This window comes from Micropterus dolomieu, linkage group LG07, assembly GCF_021292245.1.
Source record: "Micropterus dolomieu isolate WLL.071019.BEF.003 ecotype Adirondacks linkage group LG07, ASM2129224v1, whole genome shotgun sequence".
NCBI classification, from domain to species: Eukaryota; Metazoa; Chordata; class Actinopteri; order Centrarchiformes; family Centrarchidae; genus Micropterus; species Micropterus dolomieu.
This window is the reverse complement of record NC_060156.1, coordinates 10,786,608-10,806,979: the sequence shown is the minus strand read 5'-3', so window position 1 is coordinate 10,806,979 and position 20,372 is coordinate 10,786,608. Positions and strand designations below refer to the sequence as shown.

At 39.6% G+C, this 20,372-nt stretch overlaps 1 protein-coding gene across 1 annotated transcript; it reads left to right on the top strand.

The window, feature by feature from the left end:
• Positions 1–133: 133 nt before the first annotated feature.
• ptprna (protein tyrosine phosphatase receptor type Na) lies at positions 134–19,911 on the top strand. Its single transcript, XM_046053900.1, has 24 exons — positions 134–392; positions 4,306–4,356; positions 7,645–7,755; positions 8,507–8,624; positions 8,821–8,968; positions 9,347–9,536; positions 9,667–9,816; positions 9,963–10,088; positions 10,470–10,504; positions 10,597–10,868; positions 11,099–11,185; positions 11,286–11,365; positions 11,521–11,585; positions 13,222–13,431; positions 13,958–14,224; positions 14,338–14,485; positions 14,720–14,793; positions 15,234–15,311; positions 15,528–15,647; positions 16,327–16,493; positions 17,312–17,365; positions 17,521–17,585; positions 19,231–19,304; positions 19,470–19,911. Exons 1-24 carry the CDS (start codon positions 317–319, stop codon positions 19,539–19,541), a joined length of 2,838 nt encoding a protein of 945 aa, XP_045909856.1. The 5' UTR covers positions 134–316; the 3' UTR covers positions 19,542–19,911.
• The last annotated feature ends 461 nt before the right edge of the window (positions 19,912–20,372 follow it).

Here is a 20,372-nt window from a genome sequence, read left to right as displayed (position 1 = left end):
GAGCTTCCCTGTGTCTTCAGATCGTACCTTATTTCCGCAGTTGTGCAATCGCGAGTTCATACTCCTCCTCCCCGTCCCCACGCCCCTCCTTTTCACTGTGAGGAATTAGTTTTTTTTCTTTTTTGCTGCCATTTATATTTATCTTTTTTCCCCCCACGTCACATGGGCTCTTTGGGTCCTGCGTGAACTGTCGACACTGGCTGCGGCGCGTTCGAACATTATGGGGATTTAACAGAGGGAAGAGGGACCCGAGCAAAGAGGGACTCCGCATCTTTCTGTCTGCCTCTGCTCCGCTGCTGGGAGGCTCCAGAGGATCATGCAACACCTTAAGCCATGGCGAGCGCTGCTCCTTTTAACCGTGCTGTGCCAACCAGGAACCTCAGACAAATACGGTAATGATGATGAAGATGGTGGTGATGATGATACTATTATACACATATGTACTTTACGGTTTGCTGTAGGCTACTTTATCCCCCATCATTCTGCTGTAGTATTCCTGCAAAGACTACATTTAGAGATGTCTGTTTTTGTTTCTTATTAGGTGACTTTACATATGTCATTCTTCCAAAAGGAACTGAAGTGCAAATTATTTACTATAGAGACATTGGCTGTGGGTAAATGTAGAGTCTGATTAGATGAAACTGAGGAGGAGGAGAGATGGAGGATGCAAAGAGTGATAGGGAAGAGAAAAACTGAGTCTACGGAGTATTTATTTTTCTTCTTGTAGAATATGAGATCATTTTATGCCACCAACACCCCCAATGCTATTATTGGCATTATGTTATTATTTTGAGTCTTTTGTACTGAGAAGGGAGTAGGAAAGACAGCCACAAAATCCAGTTGTTGGGGAGAAATGGATAACAGACAAACATACAGCACAAGATAAAGAAGCGGACAGCAAAACTGTGTTTTAAGCATGAAACAAGTTATGTGTCACTAAATTGTATACGATATTATGTCTGCAAACAGAAAAGACTGATTTTAATCAGAGATATTCTATAGCTTGCACAGGTTCTACACATCTCCAAAAATAAAGAAAAGAAGTTGTTAGTTAATTAGTTTCCTACATTTATCATTTATTTACCTACAAAAAAGTATTTACTGATGCCTGAACAGTATTGACTTTACGTTTCACTCTCAGCATTAGAAATGTGACTGACACTAGCAGGAGTAGCTATGTAGTAGTTGTGTTAATATTATCAACAATGGCAGCACTAGTACTTTATGCTTGTCTATTTCACATTGATTATTGCTAAAGATTGATTATTCATCTTTTTGTGCATTGACTATTTTGTAATTGATACAAGGATGCAACAAGTGAGTTGCTACACCCTCTATCCTTTTACACTTCTACCCAAAGAATTTTTTAGAATCTGTAGATGGAGATTTGTTTGAATTCAATGAGTAATTCCGACTGAGATTGACAAAGGCCAAATGCTTTTCTCTTCCTGTGGTTTTCTCTGACAAAAAAAAAGTGACTGCGATTTTGTTCTAACAGAAGCACTGCCACCCCCATTATTTCCCCTCCACTCTGTATATATTAAGTCATTTGAATTTTCTGAGGCGCATTTCATATGCTTTATTACCTAAATGTGATGCATCCAACAGCTTAAAAAACAACTGATTACTTTTATTATTTTAGACATCTAAAGCAGCTCATTGTGATTGCAAGGGGTGGTAGAGTTTGGTCAGTGAATTAAATATTTCACATGACCCTCATAATGTCTCAGCTGTATTGTCATATTGCTAAAAAGTATTATTTTGAACACTGTAGAACCATATTACACTTCCAATTTGTAAAAACATCTATTAAAACAAGCAACATTTGATGGAAAAATCATTCATCACTCTAAAAATCTATTACAAAAGCATAAGAAAAGCCTAACAATGAACAATGGACAGTGGGAAGTCATTCTGCAAGTGCCTGAGATTTCAGCACCATGGAGAGAAACCAGCAACCACTGTTGCTTCCCTTTGTCTATTCATCCATTAACACCTCTCTGCTTCCATCTCTGTTCTTTCACAACATGCATCTATCCATCTGTTCATTTGATTAGCCATCCATCCATATGTCCGACTGGCCATCCTCACACACACAGTATGATGTTCATGTGAGAGCTGATGTCTCTGCAGCTAGCCGTTTCCCTAAGGGAGGGACATCATGTTGCTATGACAGACGCTGTATAAGAGGTCAGGTTTCCACTAGGTTGGCTCAGATTCATTGGATCCTTCGTGCTATTTTTCCATGCTAGTGTACACATTTTTCCATTTTAAATAAAGATGATTGTTCTTGTAAAAAAAATTATTATTGTTGTTGCTGTTGCCACCAGTTGCTGTTGGCCTTAGGAGGATGTAAACTACCACCTGCCTTTCATTGGTATAGCTGGACTGGCCAGGCACTTATTTCACTTACCAATGGCGAGTTTTACCATGAGACTATAGCATCTTATGCTCCTGTCCTTTTGCTAGTCTACAAACAGGTGTCTATTTTAGACATTCAAATGGGTCAACACACATGCTTGTAAGGTTAACTTCTTCAGTCAGTGAAGAATCCCATTCAGATTTACCAAACCAGATTGTAAACAAGATGGAAAAATCCTTGAAAATAAAACTAAAAATAAACAGTTGAAGTGTTTTTTTGCCATTTGTTTAATTTTTTCTACCTCCGTGTTGCGTGTTGGCCCAACAATGGCAGATGTCCTTTCCTGGCCAACCAACCAGTGTCTGATGACTAGGACCGGCATTTATGCACAGTGTCCTGGCAACATTGTGGTGATGTGGATGTCAGTATCTCTGCAACCCCCCTGTGTGCTTCAATTACTCAGATACCTCTTAGCTGGGTCCCAACACAATAATATCTGTATGCGTTTTTTTAGAGTATATTGCATCTACCTAAGAAGGTTCACTTAGCCTTCAACACACTGGAGAGGTCTCTGAGATAATGGGCATGTTGTTTTGCAAAACAGCACCTAGACACTTGATGTTTTTAAGAAGTCATCAAATGTGTGTGTGAGATTTACAGTAACTGAAAAAATATTTCACATGATGTGATATTAGGAATTCCAGAAAAGGGATTTAAAATAAATTCTCAGCTGTCAAAGTTTAACATTTGAGAAAGCATCAAAGGATTACAAGATACTCACTTGTCGGTGTGTGTACACGTGTGTGTGTGTGTGTGTGTGTGTGTGTGTGTGTGTGTGTGTGTGTGTGCTGGTCTTCAAAGAAAGTAAAGGTGAGTCACTGAAACAAATGTTCTGCGTCATGGGTAGAAAATAGTTCTCTACCCAAGTTCAGGTAAACATTCAATCTACAGATCCATCAATTCTGCCATCAAGCCACTCACCTACCATCTTTTGCATTTAATGTGCGATAATAATTTTGGATCCATCTGTAATTTCCTCACATACACACACAAGCACACTCAGATTTCATACTATTCATTCACTTGTTTTGTCTTGTACATGCATACAGAGAGGCAAAAAGTGATTTTCCTCCAGAAAGTAGAGAAAAAAAGAGACATGAGCTGTGACCTGCGAGTGAAAGACAGACAGACAGAATAATCTAAGCATATTCTGCTGCGTTACGTTCTTATCTTTCACAGCCATCTGCTCCTTCCCACACTGCCATACAGTCCGAGGTCTTACACACCACCCTAAAATTAGATGTAGTGGAGCAGCTAAAAATGAAATACAAAGGAAATATTTTTTTTTAAAAACTAGTGAAAAACACTTTATTTTCCCCCTTATTCAATTTACAAACCAGTTAAATTTTTTATTAAATCTAATTAATTTCTGGCCACTAATGAATCAGTATATTACGTCCACAAAATATAGGTCAACGTTTTCTATGCAGTTGTGCTTATCAGACATTTTTGTAGAAACACTGATAGCCTGTTCAAACTCTAATACATTATTTTGACAATGTCTATGCAGCAGCAAAATTTTCCAAATGAAAATAAGACAGTTTAGATTTACATGGTTTTCAGAAGTTCCAGGTTTTATGCCGATGGGGCTTTTTAAAACTTCCTTGTGTAATTCTATAAAAGTTTCATAACTGCACTGAAGGTGAATCGTATCTTTAAATATGAAAGACAGGGTAAAAGTTGTGTGCGTTCTTGTCACCACTGTGCAGTACACTGATAGTTTGAAAGTAAATTATAATGAGTAAGCCAGGATTAAACTCACTTTGTTGTGTTCTCATTTTAACCCTCTAAATGTGAATTAAAGCAGTCGTTGCCATGGGAATATGCTGTGAAAGGTTTCACTCTGAGCACCTGTTAGCCATCTCTTTGTCTTTCTACTTCAGGTTGCCTGTTTGAGAGAAAGCTGTGCACATGGGATCAGATCTGCTCAGATGGTAAGTACAACACACACACACACACACACACACACACACACAGACACACACACACACACTATATGTCACTGGAAGCATGCTGACACAAAGACTGTATATGAAAATATTCACAAGTCAAGGATTTATCCTCACCCAGCCCTGTGTCTATCTCTCTGTCACCTGCCCCTCTTCCCTTTCCTATCTAAGCCCCTCCCCCCTCTCCTATCTCCATAGCAACAGTGACATCACGGTGAGCTCGACACCCCCACAGTTGTGCTAATACAGCGATGAGTCACTGACACACACTTACGCATTTCTCTGTGGAAATTGCACTTACGCACACACGCAGCCATTGGACAGAATACAAAATGGATCGGCATACTTGCAACTCAGGAGCAGACATGGGGCTATATTTATGTTCAGTTATGTTATCTTTGGGCTTGAGGAGGGAACATGGGAGAAAACTATTAGTTGTAATGACATCTCAAAGGTTGTTAGTGTGATTGGTTGAAAAGATCCCTTTGTCTCTGTGTCTGTCTCTCTGGCTGTGTCTTTTGAGGAACCTGTAATGCAAAATAAGCTGTGAAAAATCTGTGTGTTTGTTAGACTCCAATAAATACTCTTTTTTACTGGATTTCTTTTGTGGGGGTGTAATATAAAAGTTCACAGAAAGCGTAAACATCACTGTCTCCATAGACACAAACGGGTCTCCTAGTGACTTACACAAGGAATAAGCAACTACTGTGTTGAGTTTAAATTGAGAGGTCACAGTGGTGTGTGACTGCATGAGACAACCAGGAGCCACAGTAAAATCAATAGAAAACATTCAGGCTTTTCAACACTCTGACCTTTTTGATACAGTCTTCTTTGCTGACATACCAGGAGTTGAATGGGAGTATCAATATAATTTTCTCTCTGGGTTGAGTGATGTCAAGACTGATGTTGTTAAAGAGGCAGCTGGCCTCCGCCAAGAACCAGAATCATATCAAAACAATATCTTAAAAAAATGTAAGCACTACATTATCAACAACTATGAATATTTACACATGGACCCCGGACATGTTTATGTTGTTCTGACAGGCATCTCCCCTATAAGCCGTGTCTGTTAGTGTAAGGCCTGTTTTAAACAGAACAAGGTCATACATTGTCACCTGAGTTCTGTGTGCACCAGGGGTTAGCACTCTGACCAAGTCAACCAGCTGCTTCTTGAGGTGCTGACTTGGTGGATACCAGGTTTATGCACAACAGGCATCTGGACAGCCCACGAGGGAAGGTTTAGTGGGTCTGTTGTGATTGGCAACAGCAGCACATGCGCATTTTAGTGTGGTGCTCTACACAAGTGAACAGGCAAGCCTATGAGATCATCAGACGGCTTAGCTTGTGTTTAGACACGAGAGTCTTTGGCCTGGATGTTAAAATCATTTTCTTTGTTACAAACTCTGTATGACTCCAGGATTTGAGACACAAGATTTTGGATAGATGTGTTTCAGGTATTCATTCTGACTGACGGTCAGGAAATGAATTGCAGTGTAATTGTTTTTCAAACTAAGTTGTAATGTTTGATTTGCTGTTGTTTAGGTATCAGTGGCAATCCCTTAGAACTGAAAACATAAAGATCACACATAAACCATCTAGTATTCCATTTAATCGTGCCTCTAGTTTGGTTGGCGTGACTTTATCACTTACTGTAGAAAGTAACACTGATGCTCATCATCAAAGTTAATTTGACAATATTACATTTGGAGCTTTTATTATGTAATATGAGACAAACATTGTATTTACTTTACATTGAACAGATTTCCCTGTCTGATACTGCTTACTACTGTGTGTTCCCTGCACAAATATGACCCATGCTCCTGAAATAGTCCCAATCCAATCAAGGCATTCCATTTGCTGCCTTCCTTCCATTCATCTTCCATATCCTCCTCCTCATGCCCCTGTTCTCTCCGCCCTCAGTCAAATCGCCACCAGGAATAAGAGCTACTGTATTTCTGCTTTTCTAGTACTCCTGGCAAGGATACAATATCCTGTGTCATATCACAGCATCTCTTCATCAACATCAACTAATTGTAATTTGATAATGTGTGTCATTACCTGGGATGGAAAATATATATGGAAAACTGTATCTTTTCTGTGTATTCAGGGCGGGAAATTGCACAGGTTTGAATCTGTAGTCGATTTTCTATATCGCTTGTCAGACGTGGTAATAACACAAGGCTGAGAATAATTTACCTGTTCCTATAACCCCCCACCCAGAAGTAAAGTAAAAAAACATCTCAGTTTACTTACTTTTCAATACACTGAGTAGCAACATGTAAGCTGCTCTGTTTCCTTTGACATTTAGAACATTTGTGGCTATATAAACCTCTCTAATCTGTTCAGTATAACACTTCACCGTTTCACTGTGACAGGTTGGGTTGTGTGAGATTTAGCCAGTGTAGTGAAAGACTGTGGTGACTCATCAGTGCGCCAGAAAAAATATTAGTCTGCTCAGCTCTATCGTTATTCCCATCACATCGCAGTCTGACAGTCTTTTTCTTTAGAAATATCTCAGTGAGATTTCAGAGCGAAAAGACAGGCCTCATTAAGGAGACATGGCATCCCATAGTGATAGCTTTGTGGGAAAGTTTGAAATTTCAGATTCTAAATATCTAACTCACTAACTCGTTATCAACTAAACTTTGTGGTGGACTGCTGAACCTCTTCATCCCGTGGTTCCAGACAGTTCACTGTGTTATGTTCAAACTAGTTATTAAATTATAATAATTTTTTATTCAGACATTATATACCTCCATGTAATGATATGCACCTATAACAAGTACTAGCTTGGTGAAGCTTCGAATGATGCATCTGCTTGTTTCTGAGTGGATGCATGAAATTGTTGATGTTCAGCTCACAGAAAATAATACTGAGCAAATTCTATAGTAATAGGATTTGCGACGAGGCTGTGTGCAGGTTAGCAGCCATTTCAAAGGCAACTGTTTAAAATGTTCTAAAGCACGCGCACTGATGGTGGCAGAACCTTGTCAAAGGGATAGTGACAAACAGTAAAAGTGTGTGGGCTGTTCTGTACTTCAAAGCTATGACTCACTGCTGTGGGCTAGTGTGGTAGGGGCTACCATAAGAATTACAGGTATTATAAAGCACTGTACTGTACCTCAAGGGCAGCTTCATTGAAATAGCTGTGGTAAAGATTACCTATACAGTTTTAGCTAATAAAATACATTATAAAACTTCAATTGATGCCTTGTTAAATTTGTTCTCAGAAACATTTCTTTTCTAATAGGCCTTTTTATGTATTCATTCCAGATGGGTTGTTTGGTCAGTGTCGTATCTCTAAGCAGGACCAGGTCCAGTACCAAGTGTCAGTTCCTGTTCTGAAGAGGATGCAGGAAGTCCTCAAACAGCTCATGCTGCAAGGTGAGATGAATACATGAAAACATCCCTAGCATTACTTGACAAAGCTGTTGTCCTTGACAAAAACTGTTTTAATATGTATTACATAATTAAAATGTAAGAAAGTCAACAATAAACTATTTTTAAACAAGACTAAGAGCTAAATGCTAACGTCAGCATGCTAGCATGCTCAAAATGACATTTAACTGAGAAAAATAAAAAAAGTATTGGACAAATTGAAATTTTGTTCAGATGGTGGCGCTAGAGGAAAAGTCAGGAGTTCATCAAAGTTATTACAATTCATCCTCTGGGAACCGTGTATTTATACAAAATTTCATGCCAATCCATCCAATAGTTTTTTAAATATTTCAGTCTGGACTGACCATCATCATTTCCATATAGAGCCAATCTGCTAGCATTTCTCAAAATATGATAAATAAGGGACTCTACCCACGAACTGGATTACCTATATAGTCATAGTGAAGTTAATTAGGTCATGTCCTTAACTAGTAACCATATTGCTGACCTGAGGGATGCTTTATGAATACAGGTGGAAATCTGTCCATATGGGCACTTCAACAACTCTTAAACAAAAGTATTGATTTCGGATAATCTTTCGCTCTCTCTCTCTCTCTCTCTCTTTCTCTTTCTATCCCCCTCACACACTTCAGTCTTGCACTCTCACTCTCAGTTTCTGTGGCTTTCTTTAATTGCTATTTGTGTGCGCGCGTGTGTGTGTGTGTGTGTGTGTGTGTATGTGTGTGTGTGTGTGTAGGTTTTTCCTGGCAAGACGACATCACCCAGTATATTTTATCAAAGGAGCTGAAGAGAGTTCCCCATACCACCCACCCCGCTAAGCCAAACTCATCTTCCTCCTCTTCTCATTCGTCTCAGTAAGTGCTCTTCAGTTACAGTGGTATTTAGTGAGAAATGTACATTTTACCAATAAAACCAATGAGTCAGATCCATTCATTCATTTCACCCTGTGCCACCAGAAACTTCTCTCTTGACCTATTCCTTCATCCTTCCCTAATTTCAACCCCACTGTATCCATCTTAATCCTCTTTCTGTTTCTCTCTGGGTTGCCAGGTCCAAACAGCACATCTCCCAGCACCACAGTTCTAAGTCGGGGTCCACACCTCCTGGTGGCAACTATGTGGACTACATGATTGTCGAGCCTCCTCAGTCCCCTCTACGCATGCAGACAGCCTCCATGGACCCATACACATACCACCAGGTACACAGACACAAACACACACAAACACAAAACATTATCATCTAAAATCATGTGTGTGTCAACAACAACTCTCCCTCTCATCAACTACTCCCAGGCATCAGTGTGGTTACAACAGACAAAAAGCCACACAACTCCCAACTCATAGAACAATGTACATCACAGTCTAGAATTAAACACGTTGTATATCATCCTAGCAGTAGAAAAGTGGGAAATACACCAGAAACCTGTAGGAAAATTGTTATAATAAAACAATTACAGCATCATCAACGAACAGAAAACACAAGGAATATGAAAAAAATGAATAAGACCGTAAATGTCATACACATGCATACACTGTATTAAAGTACTAACTCAGCACAATATCTCTCGTACTTCCAGCATAGGTACCAAGATGAAGAAGAGAGATCTCTCATTGGGGCAGGAGGCAGTTATGCCCGCCCCTCTTCAAGGTCCCAGGCCAATCAGAGAGAGCGAGACAGACAGCTGTTACAGGAAGCCTTGTCTCTCTACCTGGCGTCTGCCCAGCCTTCTTATCGCCACCGAGGGGCCACTTCCATGGCTTCTGCAGGTAAACAGAATTATCAAATTTCCAAACTAAACACACAAGAAAAACGCTATTTTTTAAATACTTAGATACATTATAACTAAACAATTCTCGTTCTCTCTACCATCCTAATCTATTATTCCTATGTGAACAGGTATGCCTTATTATGACGTGGACCTGGAGATACCAGTGGACTATGTGGAAGACTACACCCTAGAGGAGAGACTTGGTACTGCTGGCCGACAACAACCACTGCAGAATAAAAAAGTTCCTCAGGACATCAGAACTCTGTCTGGAAACAATGGTGAGGCAAAGGAACTAACATAAATTTAATTTACAACAAATGTGCACGATATGGGCATTCTCACAAAGTGTGTATATCCTGAACATCCTTCCAATTTCAAAATTGGACAGAGCACAGATAATGCTAACTTTGCTCCCCTGTGTTAGATGGCCTGCTCCAGAGGATGTCAGGAGTCCTGCAGAGGTACGGAGTTGACCCCAGAGAGCTCAGTCAAGAGCAGCTCTACAAGCTAGCCCTCATTTTGCAGCTGCTGCAGGCCCAAGAAAAAACAGGTGCAGTCTGTCAGTCATTACGTATTCAGAATTTTAGGTCAAACAAAACCAAACCCTGTATTAGTATAATGTAAGAGGGGCATTTGTCGTTGAAAGAACTAAACTGTCCTGCGTTTTACACATAAAAATGGGATTATATACTGTATAGGTTAAAATCTGCAGCCCACTACCTTTTATAATTATTTTGAAATGAATAAAATGAAATCATAAGATATAATAGCTTTTTTTAATCTATTATCTATTTAGGATATAAAAATCCCAAATAGATAAATGGAACATATTGATAGCTGACACTTGAGAAAATGGGGAATATTATGCTAAAACTGAATTGTGCTTTACTGTAGTATTTGTTTAAAAACATCTGTTTGTCTTTTAACACAGACCCAATTGAAAAAGACCTCATCACCGTCAAGGAGGTATGTTATCATCCATTGTCAGCCGTGTTCACAAGAAGCAATCATACACTTTTATGATAGAATAGATAGATCTTCTATCATTCCCGCCACAGATGCAGATGGTAAAAACAGACAGTGTGTCCCATAAGCCGGAGAAGGCTGACCCTGTTCCTGTTCCTGGTCCCGCTGATGCCCCTCCTGCCCCCTCCTCCGCTTCAGTCCAAGCTACACCTCCGGCCAAGAGCGCCAGCCTCCCCCCTTCTGCATCCCAGGCTCCGCAGGCCGCTTCTGCTGAAGCTGGACAAGGCTTGAAAGCGCAAAGGCCGCCACTGGTTGAGGGTACAGGCGCCAAGGAGGAGTATGGTTACATTGTCACCAACCACAGGTCAGCCTTGATCAAATTCAGCTTTCAGTTCTTCTGCTTATTACATATAAACTGCTAAAACATGAAGCACATCTCTTCCTGTGGAGCTAATTATGCCTGCCAAGGGCTGCCATGACCTGGCAATAGGTGAAATCACTAAATGGCACTTAAGTTGCCAGTAAAGAGCAGCAAATAGGACATGTATTACACATGGCGTTTACAAGGAGGATAATGATGCCTTTCATTTGCAGTCATCTGAGTTTGTATGAAGGAGTGAAGCTGTTGGAGCTACTGGCTGACAAGATTCACCTGACAACGAGCAGCTTTATCAACATCAGGTAACACCACCATTATGTGTTACACTAAACACAGAATATGTTTCACAGTTTCAAAGCATCATCAAAGTGTTTGTGTGTGTGTCCCTGTGGTTCTTGCCAGTGTGGTGGGTCCTGCGCTGACGTTCCGTATCCGCCAGAATGAACACAACATGACGGCTGCAGAGGTGGCTGCTAAAGCTGGTGAGGCTCAGAAACACACACTAACAGACACACCTACCTACCCACGCAAGTGAAAAGTATGTGGGCACGTTGTGCTGTCTCTCTCACAGTCTTTTCTTCAAATACCATTTCACCAAACAATAATAAAATGCTTTGATGTTTTTTCACCTCAACAGTATCTGAAAAGAACTTCCTGGAGTCTGAGACAGGCCTGAAGATTAAACAGGCTGGTGTGGGAGAGGTACTTAATGCACACGGACACACAAACACACTTCTGTGTCCATCGTAACCCCTCCTATCAGTAACAAATGGAGCAGTTGTCAGGGTGACAGAGATATAATCACTCTTCTGTAGTATTTACCATTTTCACTTTAATCTCTTTAGTCATGGACACTAGCACGACAGATTATCAGACTTGCTAGTGTCAAATGAGATATGGGATTACTTTATATGTGGCTGTCTTTTGAAGTCACAGAGTGACTTGATTCTGTGTATTAACACAAGGATGGCAAAATGAAATTGTTGCAGGTGAAATGGTTCAGGTGTGTTAGTGTTGAGGAAAATCACCTTACGCCCAGGATTAAGGACTGGTTCAGATACGGTGTGTTGTAGAGTGTATATTTGCTCAGTGAGGATCTTTGGATTAGCTCTATTCTTATTACTAACTATTTTCATACATGCACTAACCCTGCTATGGTAAAGATATGGGCAGGGCACATCCTAAACAAGAGGTTAAGCAAAGGGGAGTTTATGTTACACAAGCAGTAATATAAATTCATCTCCAAAAATGTGTCTAAGTTTAATACAGAGCTTTTGGTGAGTCAAACTAATAGTTTTTATCTCAGTATGAGAATCAATCGATGCATTCTTCTTTCATTGCTGGCTCCATCATCAAATACCATTAAAAGAGGGTGTTGATGAAAAAAATGAGAGCTTGTTTCCATCCACGACTACACTTTGTGCTGTAATGTTATGTGTGTGAGTGTGTGCCACCTGGAGGGAAAGCAGCCAAAACAAATCAGCAAGGCGATGCCTCATAACATCCAGCGTTTCACTTGTTGCCATGGTACTTTATCTCCTCCACCCCCCACCCCCCTTTGGCTCCCAGTTCCCAGGTTCTATGGCAACAATCACAGGTGTCATTAACCTCATTATTCGCTGTTCAAACAAATGGCCTCTGAATCATTTCAATTTTGTGTATAATGGATAACACACCAATTGAATTCGGGGCTGCAGAGAAAATATGTAATTATCCTGCCAATACATTAATGGAATGTGTGTGGTACTGATGTGATCTCCAAGATGGCAGAATGTTATAAATCATCCATAGTGAAGTTTTCTCATTAGCATTGCTTGTCAATTCAATCAATATGAATATCCAGATCAATATACAGTTTAATTTATTTAAACTGGGCTGTACACCTAGGGCACATAGTGAAACTTGTTTTGCAAGGTAGAAAAAAAGATGAAGAGGAGTTACCACATGGATGTGTGACGTGCACTGCACCATGGTTCACTGCCCTCCGTGGAGCCCCTGCTGTCTTTTTAATGTGTTCCTGGTTCATACTAACTTGACTTATCAGACCTCTGTCTTTAAAGCTCAGCATCAGCCTCTCACTGAGCACACCTTGCTGTCATGTACAGTTACCTAGAAACAAATGTGTTGTTAAAATGAAATGAGTGACCTTTAAATTCCAGTGTTGAGGGCAGATCCCCTGGGGCGACATTAGGTTGACCGCTCTTTAAAGGCGAGATGTGTATGTGAAGAAATGGAGATAGCCACTCTTGCAAGATGATAATCTGTTTTCTTTGTCTCCACGTTACCTCCTTGTCTCCCGTTACCTTCCTCACCACTCTTTATGATGTCTTTTTGCCAGAGGACAGATGCACGGGGTCTCCCTCAGGTAACCAGGGTTTCCCAGGGCTCCAGTGGGACAGTCATCACCCTTGTTTCCATGGCAGTCGTAGGAGGCGTGCTGGTATTGGCCATGGCTGTAGCTTGTCTCAGGCACTATGCTCAACAAGTCGCCAATGGCAAGCTTGGCCTGGGGCCAGAGGGAGGGGCAGAAACACACTTTGACTACCAGGTAAGGCAGCATAAGGAGATTCAGCACAGAGGAAAGGTCATTTTATATGATTTCTCAGAGGGTTTGTTTGTTTGTTTTTATGGTTGTCGCAGTGGTATAATGGATCATATGTAGTGTCAAAAGGGAAATAAATGTGTGAATTTACAAAGGTTATAATAAAGAAATGTCTCTTAGATCAGACAGATGAATGAGTACTTTATAACCTATAATCTTAAATTATGTTGTACTTGTTAATGAAATGCCATAAGAAAAACATGCCCATATTAATGCTGAAACAATCAGCTGATTAATCCAATCATTAGAAAGCAGTCTTCAATACTAAACAGTTACTGGTTACAGCTCCATACATTTTTTAATGTATTTGTCATAGTTTTTGATCTTTACTATCTTTATATTACAAAATGATACAGTAATTGATCCGTATTGATACTATATTATACAATATTATATTTGCAGCACTGTTATCCATTATTTACCTTTTTTTATTTTACTGTTCTACCTCGTCCTCTTGTTACTTTCCATTAAGGAGCTATGTCGGCAGCACATGGCATCCAAATCCCCCCTGTGTCGCCAGGACTGTTTGGCCGGGGTGAGTGGCAGCATGGCGGGGTCCGCCGTAGGCACAGGTGCCGGCGGTCGAAGGGGCACAGACACGTCCCGCGTCAGCAGCGTTTCCTCCCAGTTCAGTGATGGTCCCCAGCACAGTCCGTCTTCCACCCACAGCTCCACCCCATCCTGGAGCGAAGAGCCAGCCCAGTCTAACATGGACATCTCTACTGGCCACATGATACTGGTGAGTTGATAGACGATCAGAACAAAGAAATCTCCTGTTGTAAAAATCCTCCTAGTCATTGCTTGGCAGATGTTAACCTCCTGCATTTTATTTGCATGCCATCTCTCTTTCAGGCATACATGGAGGATCACCTGCGTAATAAGGACCGCCTACAGAAGGAGTGGGAAGCTTTGTGCTCCTACCAGGCTGACCCCAGTTCAGTAGCTGTGGCTCAAATCCCGAGCAACATGGAAAAAAACAGAGACGCTGAATCACTCCCCTGTTAGTTCATCAATGTGTCACTCTATCTGATCATTTCTGTCTTAGTCTGTAGAGTTGTCATGTGTAAATGAATCTGATCACCTTGCTTAGTGCACAACACATTAACGTACAGCACCATTTCAATATCAAGCATTTTACTAGTCTTGAACTGCATGCAGTAGTAAGTAGTAAAGGGGGAAATTAATTCTTTTATTTATTAAGTGACTCACTCTTGACACCTGTTGTCTTTTACAGATGATCACTCTCGGGTGAAGCTGAAGACTGAAGTAAACCCCAATAAACAAGATTACATCAATGCCAGCGTCATTGTAAGAATTATTCAAACAATCAAAAACACTTACAGCATGTGATGATATTTATAGTTAGTGGTTTGTTACATTGATTTCTCCCCTAATACAATACGAAGATTTAAATAAACAGCCATTCTTTGATTATTTTCATGTGTAATGCACTGAATACCTGAATAAGTATTGCTGATTTTTATTGTAGATGAGTTCTGGAGGAAATAAACTATTTGATACAGCAAAAGAAAATCTGTGAACTGTGAATATTGTAGCTATTTGGAATCTGTTTTTCAGAGCTAAAACATTTCTCAATATCAAAATACAAACACTCCTGATTCAAGTCTAATCATTAAATATTATGTATGAAAATATATTGCCCCTGCTGTAACTCCTATCTGTTTGAGAATCCTCAGCAGGATAAACCTGAGAAACTCTGTTCATTTTTTCCCCTTTTAAACCCACAGGTCGATCATGACCCTCGCCAGCCAGCCTATATCGCCACACAGGGGCCGCTGCCTCACACTGTTGCTGATTTCTGGCAGGTCAGCACAATCTTCCCTCTGTTGTTTCTTCTGTCTGCCTCTTTCTTTTTCTGTCTTACTCACAATTTAATGGATTTACTTGCTGTGTTAGGGACAAATTAAAATGATGTAGACCATTGGACCATTCAGTTCAGGAAACCAGCCTTGGTACTTTCAGATATTCACAGATTCATTTTAATGGGACAATCAGATGCGTGATTTCTCTCCAACCCACAGATGGTGTGGGAGAACGGCTGCACAGTGATAGTGATGATGGCAGCTCTGGTGGAAGACGGAGAGAAACAGTGCGAGCGATACTGGCCTGATGAGGGCTCATCACTCTACCACATCTATGAGGTTAATTTCCTGTTGTAACACAGAACCTTTAATTTCACGTAAAGCACCGTGTCTTTTTATGATGTTTTCCAGTAATAAACATTCAGTTTAATTGGTAGAGCTTCCCTGCATTAGACCCATTATCACAATAGTTTTGTTCAAAGTACATATTTATAAAAGAGGTGGCAGGATTGAAATAAAAAGATTAATCCATGATTGATCTTTGAATTCAGATAATTAAAAAATCTGATCTCTGAAATTAAATACAGTACAATTAATAATGATGATTCATAATTCTGACTGAATTGTGAGTTTGCTTAGAATTAACACATATATTTTATATTATTATATATATTATAAATTTTAATAATAGGGCCAGTTTTTTTTCTGCATCACCCCTTACATATGTATGTATATGCTACAATCCCTTTTTAGTTGTTTTATATGTGCACAGTAAATCATTTTAGGTTAATGGTTATTATTTTATGGTTATTATTATCATATGATCTCCACTGAGCTCCTAAGTGGAACTAAACCTTTGCTGGTTGAAACATTGCATCATAACATTTTTGGAAGGTTGCAAAATTCATCTTGCGACCACTTCTTGACAATTAAGTCCCATTTTTTTTACCCTCTTGTCCATATCTCTTTTCTGTCTGCCACCCCTCCATCTCTTTCTTTGCCTCTTTGTGTTGATCAGGTGAACCTGGTGTCAGAGCACATCTGGTGTAAGGACTTCTTGGTGCGTAGCTTCTACCTGAAGAACGTCCAGACGCAGGAGACCAGAACCTTGACGCAGTTTCACCTGCTAAGCTGGCCGGCTGACGGCATCCCCACCTCCACGCGGCCACTGCTCGACTTCCGTAGGTAAGTAATCGTCCCTCTTATTAGTGAGTAAACAGAAAATTTAGCAAACAGGTTGGTTCAGGATGCAGTGTGTGTGATGTTGCAGTGACTCACTGGTACCCTAACATCTCAGTGGGTTTGAATCCTCCTAATCACATTTACCACGTCCATCTCTTTTATCTGTTTCCTGTCGTCATTCTGCATAGTGTGCAATCAAAGAAGTGCCCATGTCATACCCAATCCATCTCAGCTCTCTCTCTCTCCCTCTCTCCCAGTGTGCAGGTTGATAGGTTTGTATTTTAACATCTACCAGTGTCATTTTTGTGGTTTGCAGCTAGTACTCTGGCTCCAGTTGCATAGTCACAAAAATGAGCATTGGCAGGTGTGACTGGCTACTGCAAGAGGGACAGTGAATCTGTGGCTTCCTCTTCACCTATTCTTTCCTGTTTTACCATCTCACCATTGTCCACAACCTCATGCAATTCGTGCTTTTTCCTGTCCTGACATTCATCCTTCATTCCTAATCTGACTGCTTTTGTCTGTCATTTACATATAATTCTTTCCATGCTTTATTCTTCCTACTTGGTCACACTCCTCTTTCCTTACATTGCCTTTAATTTAACCACAACCCACCTGAGACTGCACAAGAGACATTAATAGGTGTGTTGTATGCATGTATTATATATCTTAATTACTGACAAGTCGTTTATCTGTATTCATTGAATATTTTACACAGATTACACAGTTTAAAATAAATCGTTTATAATAAAGCCTTTTTTTCCCCTGTGGTTTCTTTGTTCTCCTTTCTATCTCTGTTGTCCCTCGTTCCTACTTTTCAGGAAGGTGAATAAATGCTACAGAGGTCGTTCCTGCCCAATCATCGTTCATTGCAGGTAAAGAAAGAAATTTTCATTTTTCTGAAACACCAGAATGTTAAAAAAAACATACAATACGACCAATATGTGTTTGGAAAGCAGACTGAGGTAAAGCACTGCAGAGAATAACATGTGCATTGACAGTTTCCTTCTTATCTCTGTCACTCCCACAGTGATGGCACTAGCAGGACTGGCACATATATACTTATTGACATGGTGTTGAACCGCATGGCCAAGGGTGAGTTGCACTCAGTTCAGCTTTATTGGCATGAATGAACATTGCCAAAGCATCATACATACAACATAAGAACAATCAACCCCATACATTTCATTAAACAAGTAATTAAAGCATAAAGTAATCAAAGCCTATGTGTGTGTGTGTTAAAAAAATAAAAATATATTAAAAATAAAATAATTAAATAAAACAGTAAGCGTATGTGTGTGCATGTGTGTTAAAAAAATAAATAAATAAAATAAAATAAAACAGTAAGCGTGTGTGTGTGTGTGTGTGTTAAAAAAATATATTAAAAATAAAATAAATTAAAAAAACAGTAATTGTGTGTGTGTTAAAAAAATAAATTAAAAAAATAAATTAAACAGTAAGCATATGTGTGTATGTGTGTGTGTGTGTGTGTGTGTATGTAAAAATTAAAATATATAAAAAAATTTAATTAAAATAAATAAATGAAACAGTAACGTGTGTGTGTGTGTGTATATTAATAGACAATATTTGTTTTTATAATTAATTGATTAAAAAATAATAATAAATTATTAATAAATAATACAATTATTTGTTCCACTGGTTGTCCTCACTTCATGGCATGAGGAGACATATTTTGCAGCCATTATTTCACATTTGGGCATTTCTCCCAGTAAATAGGGGAGTTTCTGTGTGTCTGATATGAATTTGAATTCGGGGTATATTTGAGAAATGTTTGCAAAGTGTTTTTGTCTTAGTGTTTTATATTTGGGGCATGAGGTTAGAAAGTGCAGCTCTGTCTCTACCTGTCCTGTGTCACACTGGGAGCAGAGTCTCTCCTCTTGTGGTAGCCAGCTCTGTCTGGACTGCACTCTCTCTCTCTGTCTTTCTCTCTCTCTCACACACACACACACAGTTTTTAGTTTATTACTTTATTGACAGAAAGAATATATAATAATATTTCTGAAAATATGCTATAGTTAGCCAGAAAGGCATTTTTTTCTGTAGTGGGCAGGCAATATTTGAAAGCAGGATGTTAAGAAAAAAAATTACAGTCAACAATAAAAGCAGTGAAAAATATACAGATACAAACAGAGCCTACATGATAACGAGACAAGAGAGGCAGCTCTTATGACACACAGAATCCACAATAGCTTTACGACCATCAACAAATCAACAGATAGCATGACAGTACAATCAACAAATAGCACAACAACACAAGGATAGGCCTTGTGAAGTGAACATTTTATAAAAATGAAATGTATCATTTTGTTTGTATTTAGAAATTTCAACATGCATAACCAAACCATATCTATAAACGTAGCACTTAAGTGTTACTTTACTGTGTCAAGCTAATCAATAAGATCAGTAGGATAGTAAGAGTGTGAAGTAGAGTGCAGTAAGAGATTTTCTTTTTCATCCTTGGTAAATGCTAGCCTCTCATACCATAGCAAAGCCAATCTCAGGTGTCATGTATCTTTATATTTACCTTTTTAGTGGTTGGGTGGATTTAGCGAGAAAGCTCTTATCTTCTGTGGTAGCCAAGAGTGGGTTGATAAGTGAGAAACGCAATTTCGATTTCTCTGTATGTCTGGTACATGTGAAGAAATTGACAATAAAGTTGACCTCGACCTTGAAACTGTGGTAGTGATTACTTACTTACTGTTCCCGTTGTTGTTGTTAGGAGTGAAGGAGATTGACATCGCAGCCACACTGGAGCACATCAGAGACCAGAGACCAGGATTGGTCCGCACTAAGGTACTATGAAACTGTCTGTGTGTGTGTGTGTTTGCATTTTTGCAGCACTTTTAAGGTGGAAGTCCATCATAATCCAACTAAGTCTCCCTGTCCTATCTCTAACCATCCGCCGCACAACTTTTGCTCTTATATTCCCTTCTCCCCACCTCTCTCTCTCCGGATCAGGACCAGTTTGAGTTTGCACTGACAGCAGTAGCTGAGGAGGTGAATGCCATCTTGAAAGCCCTGCCACAGTGAGCTGCAGCAGCTGAGGACACAAATAACTACTCATGAGGACACACTCGTACCATCTGGTCATATATGTCTGGCAATCACTGTAAATAAGAATTTGCTCAACCACACTTGAAGCAGTTACTGCTCTTGTTTTCAGCATGCGGTATTTCACCATCTACTCATTCTCTTTTAAAACATTTTGGAACTTAATTTTATGAAAAAGAATCCAAAATGATTTTTAGCAGGATGTAAACATGAACAGAAGATCAAATTGTTTACATCATCATGGCACAACGTTGATCTCTGTCTTTGCTGATTGATTTCTAATTCAGTAGAAACCAACGAGGCAATCAGATGTGAACTACAAAGTACAGTGAGGAAAATAAGTATTTGAACATCCTGCTATTTTGCAAGTTCTCCCACTTAGAAATCATGGAGGGGTCTGAAAATGTCATCGTAGGTGCATGTCCACTGTGAGAGACATAATCTAAAAAAAAAAATATCCAGAAATCACAATGTATGATTTTTTAACTATTTATTTGTATGATACAGCTGCAAATAAGTATTTGAACACCTGAGAAAATCAATGTTAATATTTGGTACAGTAGCCTTTGTTTGCAATTACAGAGGGCAAATGTTTCCTGTAGTTTTTCACCAGGTTTGCACACACTGCAGGAGGGATTTTGGCCCACTCCTCCACACAGATCTTCTCTAGATCAGTCAGGTTTCTGGGCTGTCGCTGAGAAACACGGAGTTTGAGCTCCCTCCAAAGATTCTCTATTGGGTTTAGGTCTGGAGACTGGCTAGGCCACGCCAGAACCTTGATATGCTTCTTACAGAGCCACTCCTTGGTTA

Coding starts and splice junctions, on each gene's coding strand:
- ptprna (XM_046053900.1), top strand. CDS start 317: ATGCAACACCTTAAGCCATGGCGAGCGCTGCTCCTTTTAACCGTGCTG. Junction 7,756..8,506: donor CAAACAGCTCATGCTGCAAG/GTGAGATGAATA, acceptor GTGTGTGTGTAG/GTTTTTCCTGGCAAGACGAC. Junction 8,625..8,820: donor TCCTCTTCTCATTCGTCTCA/GTAAGTGCTCTT, acceptor CTGGGTTGCCAG/GTCCAAACAGCACATCTCCC.